This window comes from Saccopteryx leptura, chromosome 5 (genome assembly GCF_036850995.1).
Source record: "Saccopteryx leptura isolate mSacLep1 chromosome 5, mSacLep1_pri_phased_curated, whole genome shotgun sequence".
Classification (NCBI taxonomy): domain Eukaryota; kingdom Metazoa; phylum Chordata; class Mammalia; order Chiroptera; family Emballonuridae; genus Saccopteryx; species Saccopteryx leptura.
The window spans coordinates 3,631,086-3,652,997 of NC_089507.1; the positions used below are offsets into that span (position 1 = coordinate 3,631,086).

Genomic DNA, 21,912 nt, shown 5'->3' on the forward strand with positions numbered 1-21,912 from the left:
AAGCGTATTTAACAGGTTTCAAACACTGTTAATGCCCCCATACTTATGTATACATCCCCTACCAAACATAGTAATTCGTAAAATGGTACACAGTAATAACTTAAGGGACCACAGAGCACTGTCAATCAGAGCACTTCAGGATAATCCATTTGTTTGGTATCTACTACTGAGATACTGATTACTTACAATTCATTACTTACGGTCTTAATAAATACTACCCACTTATATGAATAGGAAGTGCTAATAAACAACTCAGGGCCCTGGCCAGTTGGCTCAGTGGTAGACCGTCGGCCTGGCGTGCAGGAGTCCCGGGTTCAATTCCCGGCCAGAGCACACAGGAGAAGTACCCATCTGCTTCTCCACCCCTCCCCCTCTCCTTCCTCTCTGTCTCTCTCTTCCCCTCCCAGAGCTGAGGCTCCATTGGAGCAAAGTTGGCCCGGGCGCTGAGGATGGCTCTATGGCCTCTGCCTCAGGCGCTAGAATGGCCCTGGTTGCAACAGAGCAATGCCCCAGATGGGCAGAGCATCGCCCCCTGGTGGGCATGCCGGGTGTATCCCGGTCGTGCACATGCGGGACTCTGGCTGCCTCCTCGTTTCCAACTTCAGAAAAATACAAAAAAAAAAACCCAAAGAAACCCAACTAAGACATTTGTATGTAAATTCAAGTACTACTTAAATTTCAGTATAAGTCCAAAACTATATACTAATTAAATGCCCTCTCTTCTAAACTTCTCATTCTTCAATGGTGAGTGTTCAGGATTTAACAGTTAATTGGTTAAATCCCTATTGCTATAACTCATAATCTAAAAACAACAGATATAAAATATTTTTGTTAGTATTTAATGTCAATTTTTCCCCTTGATTTTATATGCCCATTTAAAAAATCTGAAGAAAATTCGAAAAGCAGGAAGCAAGCAAGCAAGTCACCCGTGCCCCCCCCCCCCCCAGCTGGGAGACAAAAGCTCCGCTGGCCTCGCGTGGACTTCCTCTTGTGCTTTAAAACACAGCGTCCAATTTACACCACTTGTATAATTTTGTATTTGATTTAACTTATTACATTGTGAACATTAACCCCATGTTAATACAAACTCTTTGACTATAATATTCCAAAATGTGAGGTTTACTCCGCTATTTCTGTAGACTGGGACTTTTAAAAATTAATATTTTTGATTGCTTTGCTACTTTGTCTTTTAAAAAACCTTTATTTGATAAATTATGATTAAAACCAGTGGACAGACAAGAGAAAAAAAGATTAGAAAGACAGACAATGGCTAAATTGCGAACATTACTTAAGAAGAGTGTTGGCCTCTTGTGGGCCCTCAGGAAACAGATATGAACCAGACGGAATGAAGACGGAAAAGCATAATAATTCACTCAAAAGATCTTTAAGATGAAATCACGTAACATCAACTGTCTAATTCCATTTTTTACTTCAACCCAATACATAAAAGTCACTTTTCTGCCACCAGGTAAGAGTGCAGGCAGGAACAGGCCCTGCCCCCAATACTCACCACAACAGTTTGACTCTCTCTCTTAGACCTGGTCTGTGACTCTAACGCACCTGAAAAACATATTTCCTGGCTGAGTGGTGTCAGTTCCATTTTCCAAGGGAAAATGTGTTCATGGCCAAGTAGGAACTATCAGTGTATCTCCACTGATCTAGTGTGTTTGGCTGGACAACACCTGAACCTGACATTTCTTATCTATGGTATCTTCTGGAGAGAGGGCTTGTCCTCTCTAACAGGAACCCAGGACAGAACCATGACAATGCAGAGTCAAAGCTTCTGGAGGCAGAGAAAAATGTTGTAACTGCATCTATTGTCCAGTATAAAAAACAAGGTAGACGCCCTGGCAGGGTAGCTCAGTCGGTTAGAGCATCATCCCAACGTGCTGAAGTTGCAGGTTTCACCCCCCCAATCAGGGCCTTTGTAAGAATCAACCAGCCTGACCAGGCGGTGGCGCAGTGGATACAGTGCTGACCTGGGATGCTGAGGACCCAGGTTCGAAACCCTGAGGTTACCAGCTTGAGCATGGGATCATAGACACAACCCCATGATCGCTGGCTTGAGCCCAAAGGTCACTGGCTTGAGCAAGGAGTCACTGACTCGGCTAGAGCCCCTATTCAAGGCGCATATGAGAAGTAGTCAATGAGCAACTAAAGTGCTGCAACTACGAGCTAATCTCATCTCTGTCTCCATCTCTCGCCAAAAAAAAAAAAAAAAAAATCAACCAATGAATGCATTAAATAAGAACAAATTTATGTCTCTCTCTCTTCCTCTCTCTTAAATCAAAAAAACTTTTAAGGTGGAAAAATTATTTGTGTAATTAGTGATAACATGACTCCTTGTTTGAGCTGCGGAGACCGGCTCTTTCTCTTTACTGAGCACTATGAACACATTTCTCTACTGAAGCTATTATATATGATAACGCAGCAGAGGTCACAGACATTCTAAGGTCCTACTGCAGTTTTATCACACAGACAGAAGGGACTTTCAAAATTCACATGCAGTCTGTCCTGTAGGGCAGTTTGACAATACATACCAGACATCTTAAACATGTACCGGTACCTTCCACCCACTAATTCTACTTCTGGGAACTTATCCTAAGGAAACAGTCACTGAGGTGCACAGCTCTCGCTAGTGATGGCAAATGGGCAGGAGCAACCTAAGTGTCAAGGACGAGGACTTGGTTCAGTAACCTAGGATTCACCCAGGAGGGGAATTTCCGGGCAGAAACAAGCGGAAGCAAGGGGTATCAAACTTCTTCTGTAAGGGCAAAATAAATAAACTTTATAGGTCATGCAGATAAATTAATGTAATGTAGGTACTTTTATCAAGAAAAGAGAAGAAGTAAATTTTTCACAATTATTTATTGATGGAATTCAAAATATAATTCAGTACAATTTTTTTTTGTAATACAGGTCAACTAATGAAAAGAAAGAAACCTGGAGGGAGCGAGACAACACTGCTTAGTCAGGGCTCAAAGTAAGTGCTCTCCACATCAAAATCAATTATAAATGTTCGGCTGTTAATGCTCACTTTTAAAATAATAGCTTTATTGACATATAACTCATGTACTATAAGATGGCCTCTTTAAAATGTACCATTCGGTGGTTTTCAGAGTAATTCGCAGGGCTGTGCAGCAATCCCACTATCTAAGCTTCCAGTGCTTCCATCACCCAAAGGAACCCCTGCGCGCTTGCAGCAGCTCCCCTCTCCTCTGAATCACTGGTGGCTACTAATCTGCAGTCTCCACGGGTCTGCCTGTTCCGGACACTTCATATGAAGGGATCACGCAGTATCTGTCCTGTGGTGTCTGACCTCTCTCCCTCAGTGAGACGTTCTGAAGGCTCATCCCTGCCGTGGCACGTGTCAGCACTGCACTTCCCTTTATGACTGCACTGAAACGCACTCCATCGCCTAGCAGACCACATTTTGTTTATCCATTCGTCCACGGACGGACATTTGCTTGTTTCCTCCTTCTGGCTATCATGAATACTACTGCTATAAATATCCACATACACGTTTTTATACAGACATATGTTTTCAATTCTCTTGTTATATATTCTAGGAGTAGAATTGCTGGGTCACATGGTAACTCTATGTTCAACTTTCTGAAGAAACATCAGGCTAGTTTTCAAAGCACCAACTCCATTTTACAATTCCACCAAGAAGGTATGAGGGTTCCAGTTTCTCTACAGTCTCACCAACATTTGTTACTATCTGTGTTTTACATTTCAGCCATCCTAGTAGGTGTGAAGTGGTATCTTATCCTGGTTTTGATTTCCCTTAATGACTAACGATGCTATCTTTTTGTCATCTTATTGGCCTGCTGGACAAATTCCTATTCAAATCTTTTGCCCATTTTTTTTCCTTTTTTTTTTTGTATTTTTCTGAAGCTGGAAACAGGGAGGCAGTCAGACAGACTCCTGCATGCGCCCGACCGGGATCCACCTGGCACGCTCACCAGGGGGCGATGCTCTGTTGCAACCAGAGCCATTCTAGCGCCTGAGGCAGAGGCCATGGAGCCATCCTCAGCGCCTGGGCCAATTTTGCTCCAATGGAACCTCAGCTGTGGGAGGGGAAGAGAGAGACAGAGAGGAAGGAGAGGGGGAGGGGTGGAGAAGCAGATGGGCGCTTCTCCTGTGTGCCCTGACCAGGAATCAAACCCGGGACTCCTGCACGCCAGGCTGACGCTCTACCACTGAGCCAACTGGCCAGGGCCCCTTTTGCCCATTTTTAAATGATCTATTCTGAATAAACATCTCTTATCAGCTATATGATTTGAAAATATTTTCTCCAATTCTATGGGTTGTCTCCTCACTTTCTTGATGGTGTCCTTTGACACACAGTTTTTCATTATGATCAAGTCTAACTTATTAATGTCCTCTTTGGTTGCTTGTGTTTTTTAGGGTCGTACCTAAGAAACCATTGCCTAATCCAAGCCACGCAGACGAACTCTGGTGTTTCCTTCTAAGTTGTATAGTTTTAGCTCTTACTTAGGCCTAAATCCATTATGAGTCAGTATTTGTATGTGGCAGGAGGTAGGAGTCCAACTTCCTTCTCTTGCATGCAGCCACCCTTTTGTCTCAGCACCTTGTGTTGAAAGGACTGTTTTTCCCCAATCGAATGGTCTCGTTGGAAAACAAGTAACCATAACTAAAAGGCTTATTTCTAGACTCTCAGTACTAAAATGTCTTGGTTATTGGGAGTCTTGTAGTAAGTTTTGAAACTGGGAATTGCTGAGTCCTCCACCTCTGTCCTTTTTCAAGATTTTTTTTTTGGCTATTCTGGATTCCCTGCATTTCCAGATGAATTCTGGGATCAGCCGGCAGTTTCCACAACAAAGGCAGCTGGAATCATGACAGACTGTGGTGCGTCTTCAGATCAGTTGGGAAAGTACTACTGTCTTAATATTGTCTTCTGATCAGGAACCTGGGATGTCTTTCTACTTGTTATGTCTTCTTTGCTTTCTTTCAATGACATTTCATATTTGTAGTGTAGTAGTCTTACACTTCTTTTGTTAAATTTATTCCTAAGTACTTTAATTCTTTATGACACTACTGTAAATGGAATTTTCTTAACTTCATTCCTTAGGATTTTCTATATATAATACCATGTCATGTCAATAGAGGCATTTTTAGTCTTCCTTTCCAATCTGGATGTCTTTTTTTTTCCTTCTTATCTAACTGCCTTGTTAATGCTGATTTGTAAGATTTTACGTATTTCATCTTTGAAAATGTCTTCACACAAAGGTACTACCAAATACTGATATTAATCCCAGGCATGAATTTAACGGAGCATATTAATTCTTAGAAGGCGTGTATATAATTCTGCTGGATTCTTCTCTTGATGTGTGCCTGTCATTACTCTGCACATTCGTCACTACCAAGTGAGAGAGGTGGAAGTGTCTCAGCGGAACAGCTCAACAGGTCCTGAGACACAGACGCTGCCTCCGCACCGTGCCGGGTGGAGAAGCTGCTGGAACTGCAACGTCAGCCTGAACAGCACGCCCGCCGGGCTCTGCATGGGAGCGCACGCTTCCTTCTTCACTTGTGACAGGAGAAAAGCGCATATGCCACTCGACATTATTTGTGATTCAAACAATGTTAGCTGTTACAATGACTTGGCTCCATTAGAAATCTTGCACATAAGTGCTATTTTACTTATAATTTTAAGTTGACTTCATTAAGAAATATCAAGTCTATAGCAAAAGCTATACAAAAATTAAGTATGTTTTTCTGCATTCTGCTCTTTCCACTTATTATATTGGAGGGCTCCTTTATTATACTTTTTCCTTGCTTCATGGGCTATGTGAATGTATTATGAATTATTTAACCAACAGCACTGAACTAATAATCAGACCTAAAAAAACATAATATGAAAGTCAAGTTCAAGGGATTTCTCTTTTCTTCCTGTTTTCGGTCTCCTGTGCTGTACTAATTAAAAGCCACACAGAGATAAAATAAAACAATAGACACACACCAAACACCATTCATTAAAATCAAGTATGACTTTTCAAAGTCATCATCCTGAAAACGGCACAATTACCAAGTACCAAAAAGAAGATACGGCTCCAGACCTCAGCACTTTCCTCAGATTCTACTGTAAGGTAACGTAAGGTCTCATTCTGAATGACTTTCCCTGTCTTCTATCAGAAAGACAATTAGGAACTGGAGGAAGAACAAGAACACAACCTTCTGAAATACAGCTGGTACCAGTGACGTCTGCACCCTGGCCGCTCAGCACCCACCCCTGCCTCCCACGCTGTCCCGCTAAGAGTGTCCCCAAACACCCACAGCCACAATGTGTCTGAATGAGACTCGTGCACTCCATCTTCGGGCCCTAACTGGCCTAATCCAGGTCACCGTGTTTCATCCCTGTGACCCAAGACTGGCTCCGAGAGAGGCATGTGACCAGTTAGAGATGAGAAAGAAAAGGTTTGTACTGGGAATGCAGGAAACACATCCTCCAGATAGTGTAAGATAAATGCCGTGCTCACTGTCATGTGCCCTTATCACCACGGAGCTGGCTGCCAGACCCAGCTCACGGAGGGAGGCAGGCCAGGTGGCAGGGCACACGCCCCTGCTGTCCCTGGGAAGCTCTGAACCGAACCAGGCTGGGGCTGGCCCGACTTCAGAACAGTTAGTTATATGAGACTTTCTTAAGCCAATTTTTGGCTGCTTGTAAATGAAAGCCATAGCTAGAATCTGAGGAAAGGACTCAGTAATAAATCTACTTCTCATTGCTCAAAAGAACTGTGGTTTGCCTCCAATTACACAAGAACAATTTCAGTTTAACTACATCCATGTTTTCCCCACAAGGTCTTCAGTCACCAGTGACAGCTTCCTCACTGGCCTCCCTACCCTCAGCTGCCCAGCCGGGTCACCCACCAGCACATGCTATTTGTACTGTTGGCTAAAAATAGTAACGGGTCTTTTGTCTCGGGCACTAAAATAAAACACAAGTCCCCAAGCACAGCACAGAGGGTTCTTCCAGCTCCCCTTCCCAGTCTCACCCTCCCTCTCTCTCTCACCACACTGTCCTGGCCTCACACACTCGGCCCCTTCCTTGTTTCTGTGACCCTGTGTGCATTCCTCCTTTCTTCTTCCTTCAGGACAGGTCAAGTGTTATCTCCTGTTGTCCCCGCTGCCACCGTCCCCATGCAAAGGGCCCCGTGTTCTGCACAGCCAGGGACCGCCACCAATCAGCTGTCTCCCAGGGACCGCCACCGATCAACTGTCTCCCAGGGACCGCCACCGATCAGCTGTCTCCCAGGGACCGCCACCGATCAGCTGTCTCCCAGGAACCGCCACGGGGCAGCTGTCTCCCAGGGACCGCCACCGATCAGCTGTTTCCCAGGAACCGCCACGGGGCAGCTGTCTCCCAGGGACCGCCACCAATCAGCTGTCTCCCAGGGACCACCACCGATCAGCTGTCTCCCAGGGACTGCCACCGATCAGCTGTCTCCCAGGAACCGCCACCGATCAGCTGTCTCCCAGGGACCGCCACCGATCAGCTGTCTCCCAGGGACCGCCACCGATCAGCTGTCTCCCAGGGACCATCACTGGTCAGCTCTGCATTCCTGGTGCCTGCCTCCACGTCCACATGTCATGGGCATCCATGTGGTGAGTAAACCAACAGAAATGTGCATTTTATACAGTATTTGTATTCAAAACATTTTCTCTCTTTCAAGAAAAGGTTTTACCAGAAAGCCCACACTGTATTATGATATCTCACAGAAATCATGGACATGACTCTATGTTCCCGCATTAGCACCAATTTCTACTCTGAAGTTATTCTCATATTCTTATGTGTAAAGTTAATTCAGTGGTTCTCAAACTTTTTAAAGTCAGGGCGCATTTAAAATCCTACAAATAATTGTAGGCACACTACATACAAATTTCTGAGAAACATATTATAATAATTAAGTCAAATATTAAAGAAAAAAACCTGACCAGGTGGTGGCACAGTGGATAGAGCATCGGACTGGGATTTGGAGGACCCAGGTTCGAGACCCCGAAGTCACCAGCTTGAGCGCGAGCTCATCTGGTTTGAGCAAAGCTCACCAGCTTGAGCCCAAGGTCACTGGCTCGAGCAAGGGGTCACTTGGTCTGCTGTAGCCCCCCACCCCCCATCAAGGCACAAATGAGAAAGCAATCAATGAACAACTAAGGGACAGCAACAAAGAATTGATGTTTCTCATCTCTCTCCCTTCCTGTCTGTCCGTATCTGTCCCTCTCTCTGACTCTTTCTCCCACAAAAAATAAATATATATATTTATATATATATATTCCTAGTGTGCTTTTATGGTAATTAAATGAAATAAATACGACAAAATTAAATTTATTCTGACATTAAAAAACATTTTTATGTTACAATTTTTGTTATGCTTTTTAGAATTCGTAAAAAAAAGGGGTTAAAAAATTAAAAAACGACAAAAACATTATCTTTTTAGATACATAGATACATTCTTAGTAAGATTTAGTAAATTCGGCAGGTCCCAGTGCAAATGTGTTAAGTTTTTTCATTCTTGTGCTGATGAGAAACATGAGCCTGATGTGTCCTAGCGATTTCTTCAATGTTTGGGTGTATATTTGAAAGGCAAACTCTCATTTCCTCATCAACACAGTGAAGAATTCCTCTCTTTCTACTCTTCATTGTGTTGAGGGTAGAAAATCCTAATTCACATAAATAGGATGTTGAAAATTGTAGCAAAACGTTCAAAGCATCTTTAAATATTGCCACATATTCTTCTTTTATAGAAATCCAAAAGGCTTCAAGAGACAATTCCTTATGTTTAATCATCAATCCATGATCAGTGAATATAGCTACCAGTTCTTCTTCTGTTAATGTTAAACCAAAATCACTTGAAGTTTCCATGAATGGGTTTCTAATCCAATTGTATTGTTCAGTGTTAAGTGATGGAAAACACTATAAATTAAATTCTGCCCATCAGCCTTCAAGTCCTATTTTATTTACACTTAACTTCTGCTCACTTCCAGAATCGGATTCTTCAATACCACGCTTCTTTTTGAGAAATCTATCTATTTTATTTGGGTGTATTTATCTAAAAATAATGTAATGACATGTTAATAATAAATATAATAATGATGTGTTAACAAAAAGAGCGGTATTTCCATAATGAAATGGTATAATAGAGTAACTATATTTATTTTTATATCTAGGCACATAGTGCAAACCAGCGCAGCTAGTAATTCTAGGTCCCGAGTGGGAATGGTGCGGAATTAAGAAAATACGGGTCAGGAGGGCCCTATAATTGCTGCTGGCAAGAACAAAGCATGCCCAAAAATCGCATCTTGCTTTATTTATAAGGCAAAGTGAGGCCATTAACAAATCTTAACTTTACACCAAACAAAGGACAGAAGAAACCTGCCTCCGGTCTTTCCAGGGAACATGGGGAGTAGTGTAAACAATCCAGCACCACAGCTTAACAGCCTCTGCAACCTAATCAGGCAAGTGAGGTGGGGGGTTGGGCAGACTGTCAGCTTACAGCCAATTCCCCACACCTCTATCCCCAAAAATCTAAATTCTAAAAACCCTGTTGGATTTTTGGTCCCCAACAGGCACATATTTCTCTGGAATACCATAGGGTGCACCTGGAAATCTTCTAGGGTGTACCAGTGGGCCCTGGTGCACACTTTGAGAACCACTGAGTTAATGTTTGCTGAGTGACTATTTGTTAAAATACAGTATATCCAGTGAGATACCTTAAGAACTTAGGATGGATCAGACTTTTATAGTTGTAATTGTTAAAAGATTATACTAACCTATAACGGAAAAAAGTGCAGGTGCTAGTCTTTCCAAGCAGTGATGCACTCAACCAGGGGTCCCCAAACTTTTTACACAGGAGGCCAGTTCACTGTCCCTCAGACCATTGGAGGGCTGGACTATTAAAAAAACTATGAACAAATTCCTATGCACACTGCACATATCTTAAAGTAAAAAAAAGGGAACAAATATAATATTTAAAATAAAGAACAAGTAAATTTAAATCAACAAACTGACCAGTATTTCAATGGGAACTATGCTCCTCTCACTGACCACCAATGAAAGAGGTGCCCCTTCCAGAAGTGCGGCAGGGGCCGGATAAATGGCCTCAGGGGGCTGCACGCAGCCCGCAGACTGTAGTTTGGGGACCCCTGCACTCAAAAAATGGGGTGCCCCACAGGAGCACGTCCCAGTGGGCTGAAGACAGATGTGCTCGATTCCCAGTTCGATTCCCAGCCTGGGCACACAGGAGAAGCGCCCATCTGCTTCTCCACCCTTCCCCCTCTCTCTTTCCTCTCACTCTCTCTTCCCCTCTCGCAGCCAAGGCTCCACTGGAGCAAAGTTGACCTGGGCACTGAGGATGGCTCCATGGCCTCCACCTCAGGTGCTAGAATGGCTCCGGCTGCAATGAAGCAGCACCCCAGATGGGCAGAGCATTGCCCCCTGGTGGGCATGCCGGGTGGACCCCGGTCGGGCGCATGCCGGAGTCTGTCTCTCTGCCTCCCAGCTTCTCATTTCAGAAAAAAAAGTAGTAATAATCCAGCTATATTTGCATAATGATGGACTCTGAGCTAAAAGATACAATTAGAGGAGTCAGAAGAAATCACAACAAAGCACAGTCATCAAAACAGTGTGTTAATGGTATACGACACACAGACCAATGGGCAGAACAGAGGGGGCAGAAGCAGACGCTCGCATATACGGTCAAATGATTTTCAGCAAGGTGTCAAAAACACTCAATGAGGAAAGGACAATCTTTTCAACAAATGGTGGCAAAAGAATAAAGCTGTACCTCTACTTCATACCATGTACAAAAATTACCTCAAAATGGAACAAAGGTTTATATGTAAGAGCTAAAATATAAGTCTTGGAAGAAACATAGGGCAAAGCTTCATGACACTGCATTTAGCAATGAGTTCTTGGATATGACACCAAAGGCACAGGCAACTAAAGAAAAAAATCTGTGCATTAAAAGACCCCATATTAGCCTGACCAGGCTGTGGCACAGTGGATAGAGCGTCGGACTGGGATGCAGAGGACCCGGGTTCGAGACCCCGAGGTCGCCAGCTTAAGCGCGGGCTCATCTGGTTTGAGGAAAAGCCCACCAGCTTGAACCCAAGATCGCAGGCTCCAGCAAGGGGTTACTTGGTCTGCTGAAGGCCCGCGGTCAAGGCACGTATGAGAGAGCAATCAATGAACAACTAAGGTGTTGCAATGCGCAATGAAAAACTAATGATTGATGCTTCTCATCTCTCTCCATTCCTGTCTGTCTGTCCCTGTCTATCCCTCTCTCTGACTCTCTGTCTCTGTAAAAAAAAAAAAAAAAAAAAGACCCTATAATAGTCAAAAGGCAACCCACAAAATGGGAGAAAATATTTGCATATCATATCTGATAAGGGGTTAATATCCAGAATATACAGAAAACTACTTAAAACTCAACAACAACAAAAACAACCAACCAACCAGATTCAAAACAGGCAAAGGACTGAGACATTTTCCAAAGAAGATAAACAAAGGCCAATAAACACATGAAAAGATGCTTAACATCACCAATCATTAGAGAAAATGCAAAACAAAATTACAAGCCCTGGCCAGTTGGCTAAGTGGTAGAGCATCGGCAGATGGGCAGAGTGTCGCCCCCTGGTGGGTATGCCAGGTGGATCCCGGTCACAGGCACATACAAGAAGCAACCAATGAATACACAACTAAGTGGAACAACTATGTGGGATGAGTTGATGCTTCTTTCTCTCTGCTTCCCCCACTCCTTCCTGTGATGGTGCAGTGACTTTGACAGGCATTTTCGTGGTTTCTAACAAAACTACACATGCCTTACCACACAACCAACAATCATTCTCTTTGGTATTTACCCAAAGGAGATGAACTCACTAAAACCTGCATACGACTGTTTATAGCAGCTTTATTCACAACTGTCAAAACCTGGAAGTAGCCCTGGCAGGTTGGCTCAGCAGTAGAGCGTCGGCCTGGCGTGCAGGAGTCCCGGGTTCGATTCCTGGCCAGGGCACACAGAAGTGCCCATCTGCTTCTCCACCCCTCCCCCTCTCTGTCTCTCTCTTCCCCTTCTGCAGCCAAAGCTCCATTGGAGCAAAGTTGGCCCGGGCACTGAGGATGGCTCTGTGGCCTCTGCCTCAGGCGCTAGAATGGCTCTGATTGTGGCAGAGCGACCCCCCCAGAGGGGCAGAGCATCGCCCCCTGGTGGGCATGCCAGGTGGATCCTGGTTGGGCGCATGCGGGAGTCTGACTGCCTCCCCATTTCCAACTTCAGAAAAATACAAAAAAAAAAAAAAACCAACCTGGAAGTAATGAAGATATCCTTCAGTAGTTGACTCTACAGATAAAATGTGGCCCGTCCAGACAATGGATTATTATATTACTTCAGTGCTAAAAAGAGATGAGCTATCAAGCATGAAAAGCCATGGGGGAACTATAAATACATATTACTAAGTAGCAAAAGCCAATCTGAGAAGGCTACATACTCTATGATGCCAACTACATGACTCTCTGGAGAGGACAGAACCATGGAGACAGTGAGAACTCAGCTGTCAGGGGCTGGGGGGGAGGGAGGAGAGGTGGAGCACAGGCAGGGACACGAGCCTGGACACGCTGGCACGGTGGATACATGTCAGTTGTCAAGCCCACAGAGTGATCCCCGTGGTGAACGGCAAACTCCTGGTGATCACGGGTCAATGCAGGTTCACCAGTCGTCACAAAGGTGCCGCTCTGGGAGGAACACTGCTACCGGGGTAACTATGGGTGTGTGAGGCCAGGAGGTGTGGGGGGCTTTGTATACTACTCTGAATTGTACTGTGACCCTAAGATTGCTCTAAAATTAAGTCTGTGATTATAACAGAACCCCCAGCTTGGCCTGGCTTAAACAGAAGTAATAGTAATTTACTATTATTACTTTCTAAAAATTAAAGTCTTGGATGGCAGTTGTAATCAGTGACAAAGGAAAACTGAGAAAGGCAACCCCGTCTCCCTAAAATAACTCTTCCCACCTGTGACCCACGACGCTGCTGGCCATCAGCCTAACACAACCTCAGGACGGGGCAAGTTAACCTTCTCCTCTGTTTCCTGTTCTACTACAGCTTCCCTTTCAGCCATTTTTAAATAATACTATAAAATTTTTGCAAATAACGTAACACAAACCTATTTTCAGAGTCCCGGGGCTCAGCTCCCGCCCATCTCCTGGAGACACACACCGCCATGCTGCCTTCTCCCTCCACAGGGACTCAGTGCAGAACTTGGCCGTGGGCTGGGAAGACCAGTGAGTTTCCCAGCTCTAACACAAGTGCATTAACAACAGTGACCAACCCCACACGCTTCTTTCTAAAGCTAGCCTTTACAAGTGTTTATATGCCATTCAACAATTATTTGTTATATATGAAAACAAAGACAAAATTTTCTAGTGTAAAAAATGGGCACATGATTTGGGTATGACAGGCATGAGCTTAAATCCTGACTCATCACTAACCGTGTGGCCTCAGACTGATCAGCTAACTTCTCTGAGCATACATTTCCACATGAGTAGACACAGGGACAGTCACACTTACCTTCACGGTGTGCCATGGGGACCAAATATGGCAATCCCTATATATGTGTGGCCAGCACTGCACAGAGCATGCCATCGTGGTCCCTACATGACAGGGCACCTGATTTTAAAAGGATGAAGGCATTGCAGGAGAATGCGCTAACTGTCGAGTGTAGAGGGGATAACTGTGTTAGAAAAGCCACCGTTTTGCAGTCATCAAAGCAATAACTGACTCAGGTGGAGCTGCCTATGGATGACAAAACCCTCACAGCCTCTCCTCACAGGTCACCTGACGATTACTGAGAAGAGTGCCACCGGGTCTATGGGGAGACCTGGCCAGCCCCGTCTGGACAGTGAGCACCGCCGACAACGAGACAGCCGGACGTCACGTGCTGTGGTGCACGGAGGAACAGGAAACTCCGCTTACGTGTGCTGCTGCCATAAACACGTAAGCTGACTCCAAACAGGAGGAAACATTAGACAGAGTGAGGGCTGTTCCACACAACTGACCCTCCGAACGTGTCAGTGTCCTGAGAGACAGAGGGAAGATGACCAACTATGCCAGACTGCAGGAAGTTAGAGACGAGACCACAGAAGCTAACATGTGACCTCAAACTGGGTCCCGGACGAGGGGAAACCACAACGAAGGACATCACCTGGGACAACTGATAAACACTGAACACGGATGGTATGTTAGATAGTAATGTGTTGATGTTAGTTTTCCTGAATTTTATAACTGTGCTATAGCTAAGAGGAAGTACGATTTTAAGAAAAATATGCTTATTTATGATAAGTGGGCATCAAAAGGAAAGGAGAGAAACATAACAAAAGAGGGAAAATGTCAGCAACTGGTGACTGAGTGAAGAGGACCCGCGAGTCCTTTGTACTCTTCTATTCTTCTGATGTTTCAAATTATTTGCCAGATGCCTGACCAGGCAGGCGGTGGCACAGTGGCTAGAGCATCGGCCTGGGATGCTGTGGACCCAGGTTTGAAACCCAAAGGTCGCCGGCTTGAGCACAGGCTCACGAGCTTGAGCGTGGGGTTAGACATGACCCCACAGTCACTGGCTTAAAGCCCAAGGTCGCTGGCTTGAGCAAGGGGTCACTCGCTCTGCTGTAGCCCCCAGTCAAGGCACATATGAGAAAGCAATCTATGAACAACTACAGTGACACAACTACGAGTTGATGCTTCTCATCTCTCTCCCTTCTAGTTTCTCTCTCTCTCTCTCTCTCTCTAAATTAAATTATTTCTTAAGAAGTTTAATTTTTTAAAAAGGAGTATTTGATTTCTGTCCATAAGAATCTTATCTCCTGGAAAAGATAACACATTCTAAGGACTATAATGAAGAGCTCCACAGCAGAAATACTGTATGATCAAGTCTGGAAGAGATGACATTGTTTTCATTGGGAATTATCAGATAAGAATTCAGAGAGAAAGGTGACCTGGGCCTTAAAGAACGTGTCAGAAAAGTAGTTGACATTTTAAAATGATAGTCAATTGCTGATTATCTGAGAGTACTTTTACCAGAGCATGGAAATTATAACCAAAAGGAAGAGAAAAAGAAGAGAAAGAAAACTCTGGAAATAAAACTGCTGAGATGCATTAGAAGGTAGTGTTCTGTAGAATCCGAGTCATCAGCTGATGTCCCCACTACTGTGCCCACAACCCTGTCAATCAGAGCCTCACACAGGACTGCCTGTGATGCAGCCTCAACCGAGGCCAGGGTCTGGGCAGCTGGGAGCCAAGTCCTGTACACGGGCTGAGAACTCAAGAGCTCTTTGAGGGCTTGCTTCACCTGATTGGGGAAACAACGGATCAAACATGGCACAGCAGATAAGGTTAGTAGTTGAAGTAACGGCCTTAAAACTGGCCATTTTCAAGTCCAGGTTCAACTAATTCAAGAACGGGGGCGGTGCAGAGAAAAGATGTGATGAACACCCGAAAGCGGAGTTGACTGCCCGCCAACCGAGGGGCCAGGAGACCGTCGTTCTGGCCCAGGGGTCGGGAAAGGTGGCACGCCTCCTGGCCGACAGCAGCTGAGGGGCGTGCCTGGCAGCTGGAGTCTGACACGGGGTAGGCTAAGGCCCCTGGCAGGCTCCTCCCTCCCTCAGAGGGGAGTTCCCCTCGGTTCTCCGCCCTGATTCTCTTTGTGAAGATACAGTGAGCACACGTTTCTCTCCAGTCATGGAAAAGCAATGCAGGTGCTAACTGACCCTCAGGTCAGCTCTTATAAAACAAGGGTCATTTTCATTTGACCTTCCCTATCAGCATGGGACCCAACACTCCCACCTGGGCTAAGGTGAGGAACAACCGAGGGGCCTTTAATTTCCTTGTGGGGTCTCCTCGTAACTGTAGATGCTGTTCTCACTAACCTTCACCTGTCCTGTTGCCTAAAAGATGAACAGAGCTCTGGAGGGAGGAGTGAACACAGCTGCCCGACCTCGGGCTCCAAGCCCCACTAGTGAGAAAACGAGGAATTCACAAACACATCTCATCAGAGACCTGTTCAACTATAATCTTAAGAGTAGGCCTGTTTTATGCCCTTTTCAATGCCCTGTGGCACCTAGCACATAAATTCTTTGTGCTAATAAATTTACTGGTGTTAACTAAATATTTTAGGCTAATATTGTTAACAGACAATTCTAAGAGTACATGATTTTTGAATTTAGGGAAATAGCTTCCTCATTTCTGAAAATAAAAATTCTTCCATGTTTATAGATATGACATTTCACTTGCCCCTAAAGAAGCATATTTTACATCTACTGGAAAGATAATAGAAAACAATAGAACCTCAGCAAGGAAATTATACAGACTATTGACCAAAATAACCTGTTTCTAATCATCAGGTTATAAGCCAATGCCCGGAAGACTTTATCTGACCTAATTCTCACCAGCCAGGGCCATCAGCAACCTGGAAGCAGGGAGAAAGCAGTGTGTCCAGGTGGAGAGGACGAGAAATGTGGGGCTGAGACACCCTCTCCAGACACTGCCACGTGACAAATGGTGAGCACACAGCTGACACCCTCCGTATGCACGGGGCTCCGAGGCCCTTCTGCCGTCAAGGAGGGCAAAGCCCGCTGCTCCGGACACCGGCCCTGCTCTCAGGCCGTCGGAGAGGGCAAAGCCCGCTGCTCCGGACACCGGCCCTGCTCTCAGGCCGTCGGAGAGGGCAAAGCCCGCTGCTCCGGACACCGGCCCTGCTCTCAGGGTTAGCAACAGCGGTTCCAAACAACAGAAACTGCCCACAAAACACTGTTTTATTTGTGGAATTTGTACACGGAAGTCACCCAGGGCCCGTTTGTTTGCTGGTGATAACTCCACTTCCCTTTCAGTTGAGTTTTTTTTCCCTAAGAACCTAGATTTGGTAGCTTTCTCACTTTTTTCTTTTTGAACCAAGGGCAGGGAGAGAGAGACGTGGGAACATCGAGCTGCTCCTGTATGTGTCCTGACCAGGGAACTGAACCAGCAACCTTGGTACTCTGGGACGACACTTGAATCAACTGAGCTATCTGGCCAGGACTTAATTTTTATTGATTTTTAGAGAGACAGTGAGAGGTAAGGAGATGGGGGGGAAAAGGGGAGCATTTGTTGTTCCACTCAGTCGTGCATTCTTTGATCTCTTTCCGTGTATGCCCTGACCAGGGATTGATCCCACAACCTTGGTGTTTTAGGATGACACTCTTAACCGACTGAGCTCACTGGCCAGGGCCACTTTCTCACTTTAAATTTAGCACTTAACTCAAATAAAACCTTGTAGTTGCTGACTTACCTGGTGATATACAATAACTTTTGGCGAAGTTATGTGCTTTGCCAAACTTTTAGTCTACTTATTTGTCACGCACAATGGATCAATAAGCAGCTGGGGCCCTGGCCAGGTAGCCCAGGTGGTTGGAGTGTCATCCCCATACAGCACGGTTGCGGGTTGGATCCCTGGTCTGGGCACATGTACAAGAATCAACCGATGAATATACAACTAAGTGGGACAACAAATCAGTGTTTCTCTCTCACATCAATAAATAAAAGGAATATCACTCCTGCAGATAAAACACTATTAAACCCTGGCATGTAAAGAAGTAAGCCTGACACATTATCAGAATGACCTGTCATCAGATGGGACAGTCCTACAGAAGGGAAACCAACACTTGGGAGCAGTGCTGCTCAGAGGCGGCAGGTGGTCAGCCTGGTACCAGCCTGTGACAGGCCCCAGAGTCCGCGCCGGGATGTAACCAGCACTGAGAAAGCCCGAGTGTGAAGATCCGAACTAGGGTGCTCTGTGCCACGCTCATTACCGCTCACCGACAGGGCAAAGTTCAGGGACCACGGCGGTCCACAGCCCTGTTCCCGAGTAGGAAAGCACTCTTTGAAGAGAAACACTAACATGAAAACACAGCCGTGAATTTTCACAAGGGCAGTTCAAGCCTGTGAATACCTGTTCCTGCAGGTCGTAGTCATAGCTGTCATGCAGCAGAAGACTGAGGACGTATCGAGTGTAGATCATGGCATCGATGCCACATTTCTCCAGCTCTTGTCCCAGCCAGGTCTGCACTGGGCCCAGCGCATGCAGCAGAGACATCTCAGAGACAGGGGCAGGGCCTGGGCAAGAGCTGCGGGGCTGTCAGGGGGGACCGTCCACAAGAGCCGTGCAGACAGGGCGCATGGATCTAGGTTGCTGACATCCTTACAACGCGAAGCATCTTCTGGAGCTGATGCTGTGTGGGAATCTGGAGGGGGTTTCACTCCAGGAACAAGGAGAGAAGCTTGACATCTAGGATAAGTGCTGCTGTTTGCCGGCAGTCAGCTGTCTAGAACAGGGTCTCCCTCTTCACGCATGACCATGAGTCAGCGTCCCGGTAGCAACACACGTGCAGGTGTGACTTTCTGCTTTAATTTCACATCGAGGCCAAATGTAAGTCTCTGGCAGAATCTACAAAGAAAGAGAGAGAGAGGTATGTGTTACATACACAGATGTAAACTACTGGTCCACTTTATTAAAATACCTTTGCTTCTTAGAACACTTTCTTTTTTTTTTCTTTGTTATAATTTTTGACATTTTAACTAAGTGATATTTTAAACTTTTAAAGGTTTAATATCTTTTAAAAGAAAGGAAACTCAGAAACGTGTATTGTTGGGCTTGTGCTACCTTATCTCCATGTTTATTTTGCTCTCCCAAGAGATGTGAGGAGTGAAACTCTGTTTGCCTGCGATGCTGAAATAACGGATCTGGTAACAAAGCCCTAGTCAGTGTTTCATCTGTAACTGATTTCAGTGAAAGAGGAGAGAGAAAGAGACAGGAGAATCGATCTGTCCCTGTGTGTGCCCAGACCGGGGATCGAACCAGCCACCTCTGTGCTTCAGGATGATGCTCCAGTCAACCGAGTCACCCACCAGGGCAAAGCCCTGGCCATTTTTAAGGATAACAGAAAACAAGCAGCTGAAGAGTAATTCACTGAAACACTGATAAAAATAATGAGTCCTTTAAATCTAAGCTTTACCATAAACAATCAATTATTTTCTATGGCTAAATATCTGGGACTTGCTCATCACCTGTTTCATAAAGATTCAAGTGCGACATGGGTGTGTCTGAGAGCCACGCCAGGCTGTGCTGCCACGTCTGCTGTCACCTGCCATCCACCTCGACAGGCCTTTCTGATTACTTGTGATAGATGCCACTCTTTAATAGTTTTCCCCTTAAATTAACATACTTTCAATATGTCAGATTAATCTAACAATGGCCTTATTAAATCATGACAGTCTTTATGTTAGAGTTCTGAGTATGCCACTAGAAATGAAAACTAACAATCCTGACAGGTGAATCTCATCGGCTCAGCTTTCCCATGAACTAGCAGGTAATGAAAGGACCACCAAAAGCACCAGCATCGGCTCAGGCACAGACTCCTTCTCAGAGACTTAACAGTCTCTCGCACTCACCTATAATCACAAAGCAAATGTTACATACGGTAGATATAAAGGAAAATGTTTAATCCTACCACAGGACTAAGTTACTACTAATGTATATCCTGCTACTTTTTAAAATCCTCTCTACCAAACTATCTTTTGTGAATTGTAAAAACCAGATAAAGCAAAGATTTTCTGTAATTTTCAATCTGCTGAAATTTCCGAGCTGACTCTCAAAATTAAAACCATCAATTCTTTCATATGTTTGGATCTCAGGGTGCCAAACAGACCATCAGCTAAGTAATCAATTCTGGGGACATAACTTGGGGCAAGCTGACGAGTGGGTCCCATGCAGTGAAGACCAGGCGAGACAGCGAGGCGCCTTGAGCGGTGGCTGGAAGGCGAGGGAGACTGAGGCAGCCGGAGACCACAGGGAAAGGACGAGGAGAGAGCTGCAGAGAAAGCACCAGAATTGGCAGAGGGTCGCCCTTGCACGCTCAGTCTACTCAGGGCACACATGTGAGGAGCTGCCCGAGATAGCAGGAAAGGACCACCACGAGGATGGGAGGAAACAGGACCCACGCTCAGGGTGCTAGCGATGGTGTCTGCTGCGCACCAGCCAGGCTGGAAAAGCTCCTATCCTAATGCAGGGACGCCTGGTAGAGCACTCAGGGGACCGTGCCTTAGCAGGGGGGGATAATTAGCCCTAAACTAAACTCCGCTCTGGTCCTAACAAGTCTAAAAAACAAGACCCGAAATGACCAAACTTATTTCCAACTAATTTCACCGTGGTCCAAGAACAAAGCTCAAGAAATTTAGAGGAACACAAAAATATCCAGCATTCAAGAAGATAAAATTTACAATGTATAGCATCCATTCAAAAATGAGCAGGCCCTGGCTGGGTAGATCAGGTGGTCAGAGCATCGTCCCAACACGCGGAGGTCTGCGGGCTCGATGCTAGTCAGGGCACAGGCGAGCCTGAACTAAGGACGGCATGAGTTAAGTGGAGAGCAAATTGATATCCCTCCTTCCCTCCCTCCTCCCTCTCCCTCCTCCTTCTGTTCTCTCTAAAAATCAATAAATATAGAAAGCTTTTAAATGAACAGGCATGCAAAGAAGCAGAGACAAAAGGACTGGATATGAAGAGAAAAATGAACTGAAACCGACGAGAACCAACATAAAAGTTACAATCAGCAGAGGCAGCACAGGTGGCTTCTGCCTGCACCACAACCACTCGCAGCTCAAGTGTCCGTTCTCCTGACTTGGAAACCAATGAAACAGAACATGGAAAAATAATAAAACCAGCTTTATTTATTTTTGTTGTTGAACTGCACTTTATTAATGAGGAGGCTAAAGCTCAGAGGACAATGTATTTTTGCTTTGCTTAGTTTACCTTATTATTTTCTGGGACCTGATTTTTTACTTTTGGTGGAATTTGTCTTTTTTAAATTTCCCTTTTTATTGAATTTATTGGGGTGACACTGGTTAACAAAATTACACAGGCTTCAGGTGCACAATTCCACACACATCACCTATATACTATGCTGTGCTCACCACCCAAGGCAAGTCGCCCTCCACCATTTGTCCTCCAACGCCTGCTCCAGCCATCAGCGCACTGTTGTCCATGCCCGTGAGTTTTTCTCTTTTCTTTTATGCTCAATCCCTCCACCTCCCCCCTCCAACCTCCCAACCCCTCTCACAGCTGTCAGCTTGCTCTCCATTATGAACTTGTCTCTCTTGTTTGTTAGCTCATGTTGTTCATACAGTCCACATGAGTGAAATCGTATGGTACTTGTCTTTCTCTGACTGGCTTATTTCACTTAGCACAGTGCCAAAGCTGGTTCTTTCAGACAACAAACTTTACAAACCTCTAGCCAGACTATTCAAGAAAGAGGCATAAATCAACAATTTCAGGAATGAGAGAGGGGAGATCTCTACAGATTCTATAGGTATAAAAAGGAAAATAAGGAGGTATGAGAAAAAACTTTACACCAATAAATTTACAACTTAGATGAAATAGACAAATTCGTTGAAAACACAATTACCACAATTCACTCAAGAAGAAATAGAATGAATGTCTCTGTATCTATAAAATGAACTGAACTTATAGTTTAAAACTTTCCCACAAAGAAATCTCCAGGCACAGCCTGACCAACTGGAGGCATAGTGGATAGTAAGTTGCCCTGGGACGCTGAGGACGCAGGTTCGAAACCCCAAGGTCACCGGCTTGAGCGTGGGATCATAGACATGACCCCATGGTCGCTGGTTTGAGCCCAAGGTCACTGGCTCAGCTGAAGCCCCCAGTCAAGGCACATGAGAGCATTCAGTGAACAACTAAAGTGCTGCAAATATGAATTGATGCTTCTCATCTCTCTCCCTTCTTGTCTCTCTCTCCCTCTTTAAAAAAAAATAATCTCCAGGCCCAAATGGCTTCAAAGCCGAATTCTACAAATATTT

The 21,912-nt window shown here is 45.0% G+C and overlaps 1 protein-coding gene and 1 long non-coding RNA gene across 3 annotated transcripts in view; one reads left to right on the forward strand and one right to left on the reverse strand.

Annotated features, from left to right (window-relative positions):
- Window positions 1–21,912, reverse strand: part of KIAA0232 (KIAA0232 ortholog) — a 98,524-nt gene that overhangs the window by 43,561 nt on the left and 33,051 nt on the right. For both annotated transcript variants that reach the window (XM_066387367.1, XM_066387366.1), the window contains exon 2: window positions 17,990–18,484. In XM_066387367.1, the coding sequence (XP_066243464.1) occupies window positions 17,990–18,133 (144 nt within the window). In that variant the 5' untranslated portion in view covers window positions 18,134–18,484. The remainder of the gene's footprint in view (window positions 1–17,989; window positions 18,485–21,912) is intronic.
- Window positions 7,419–18,079, forward strand: LOC136406959 (uncharacterized). Its single transcript, XR_010751747.1, has 3 exons — window positions 7,419–7,626; window positions 16,407–16,563; window positions 16,958–18,079. It is a non-coding gene; the product is annotated as an uncharacterized lncRNA (long non-coding RNA).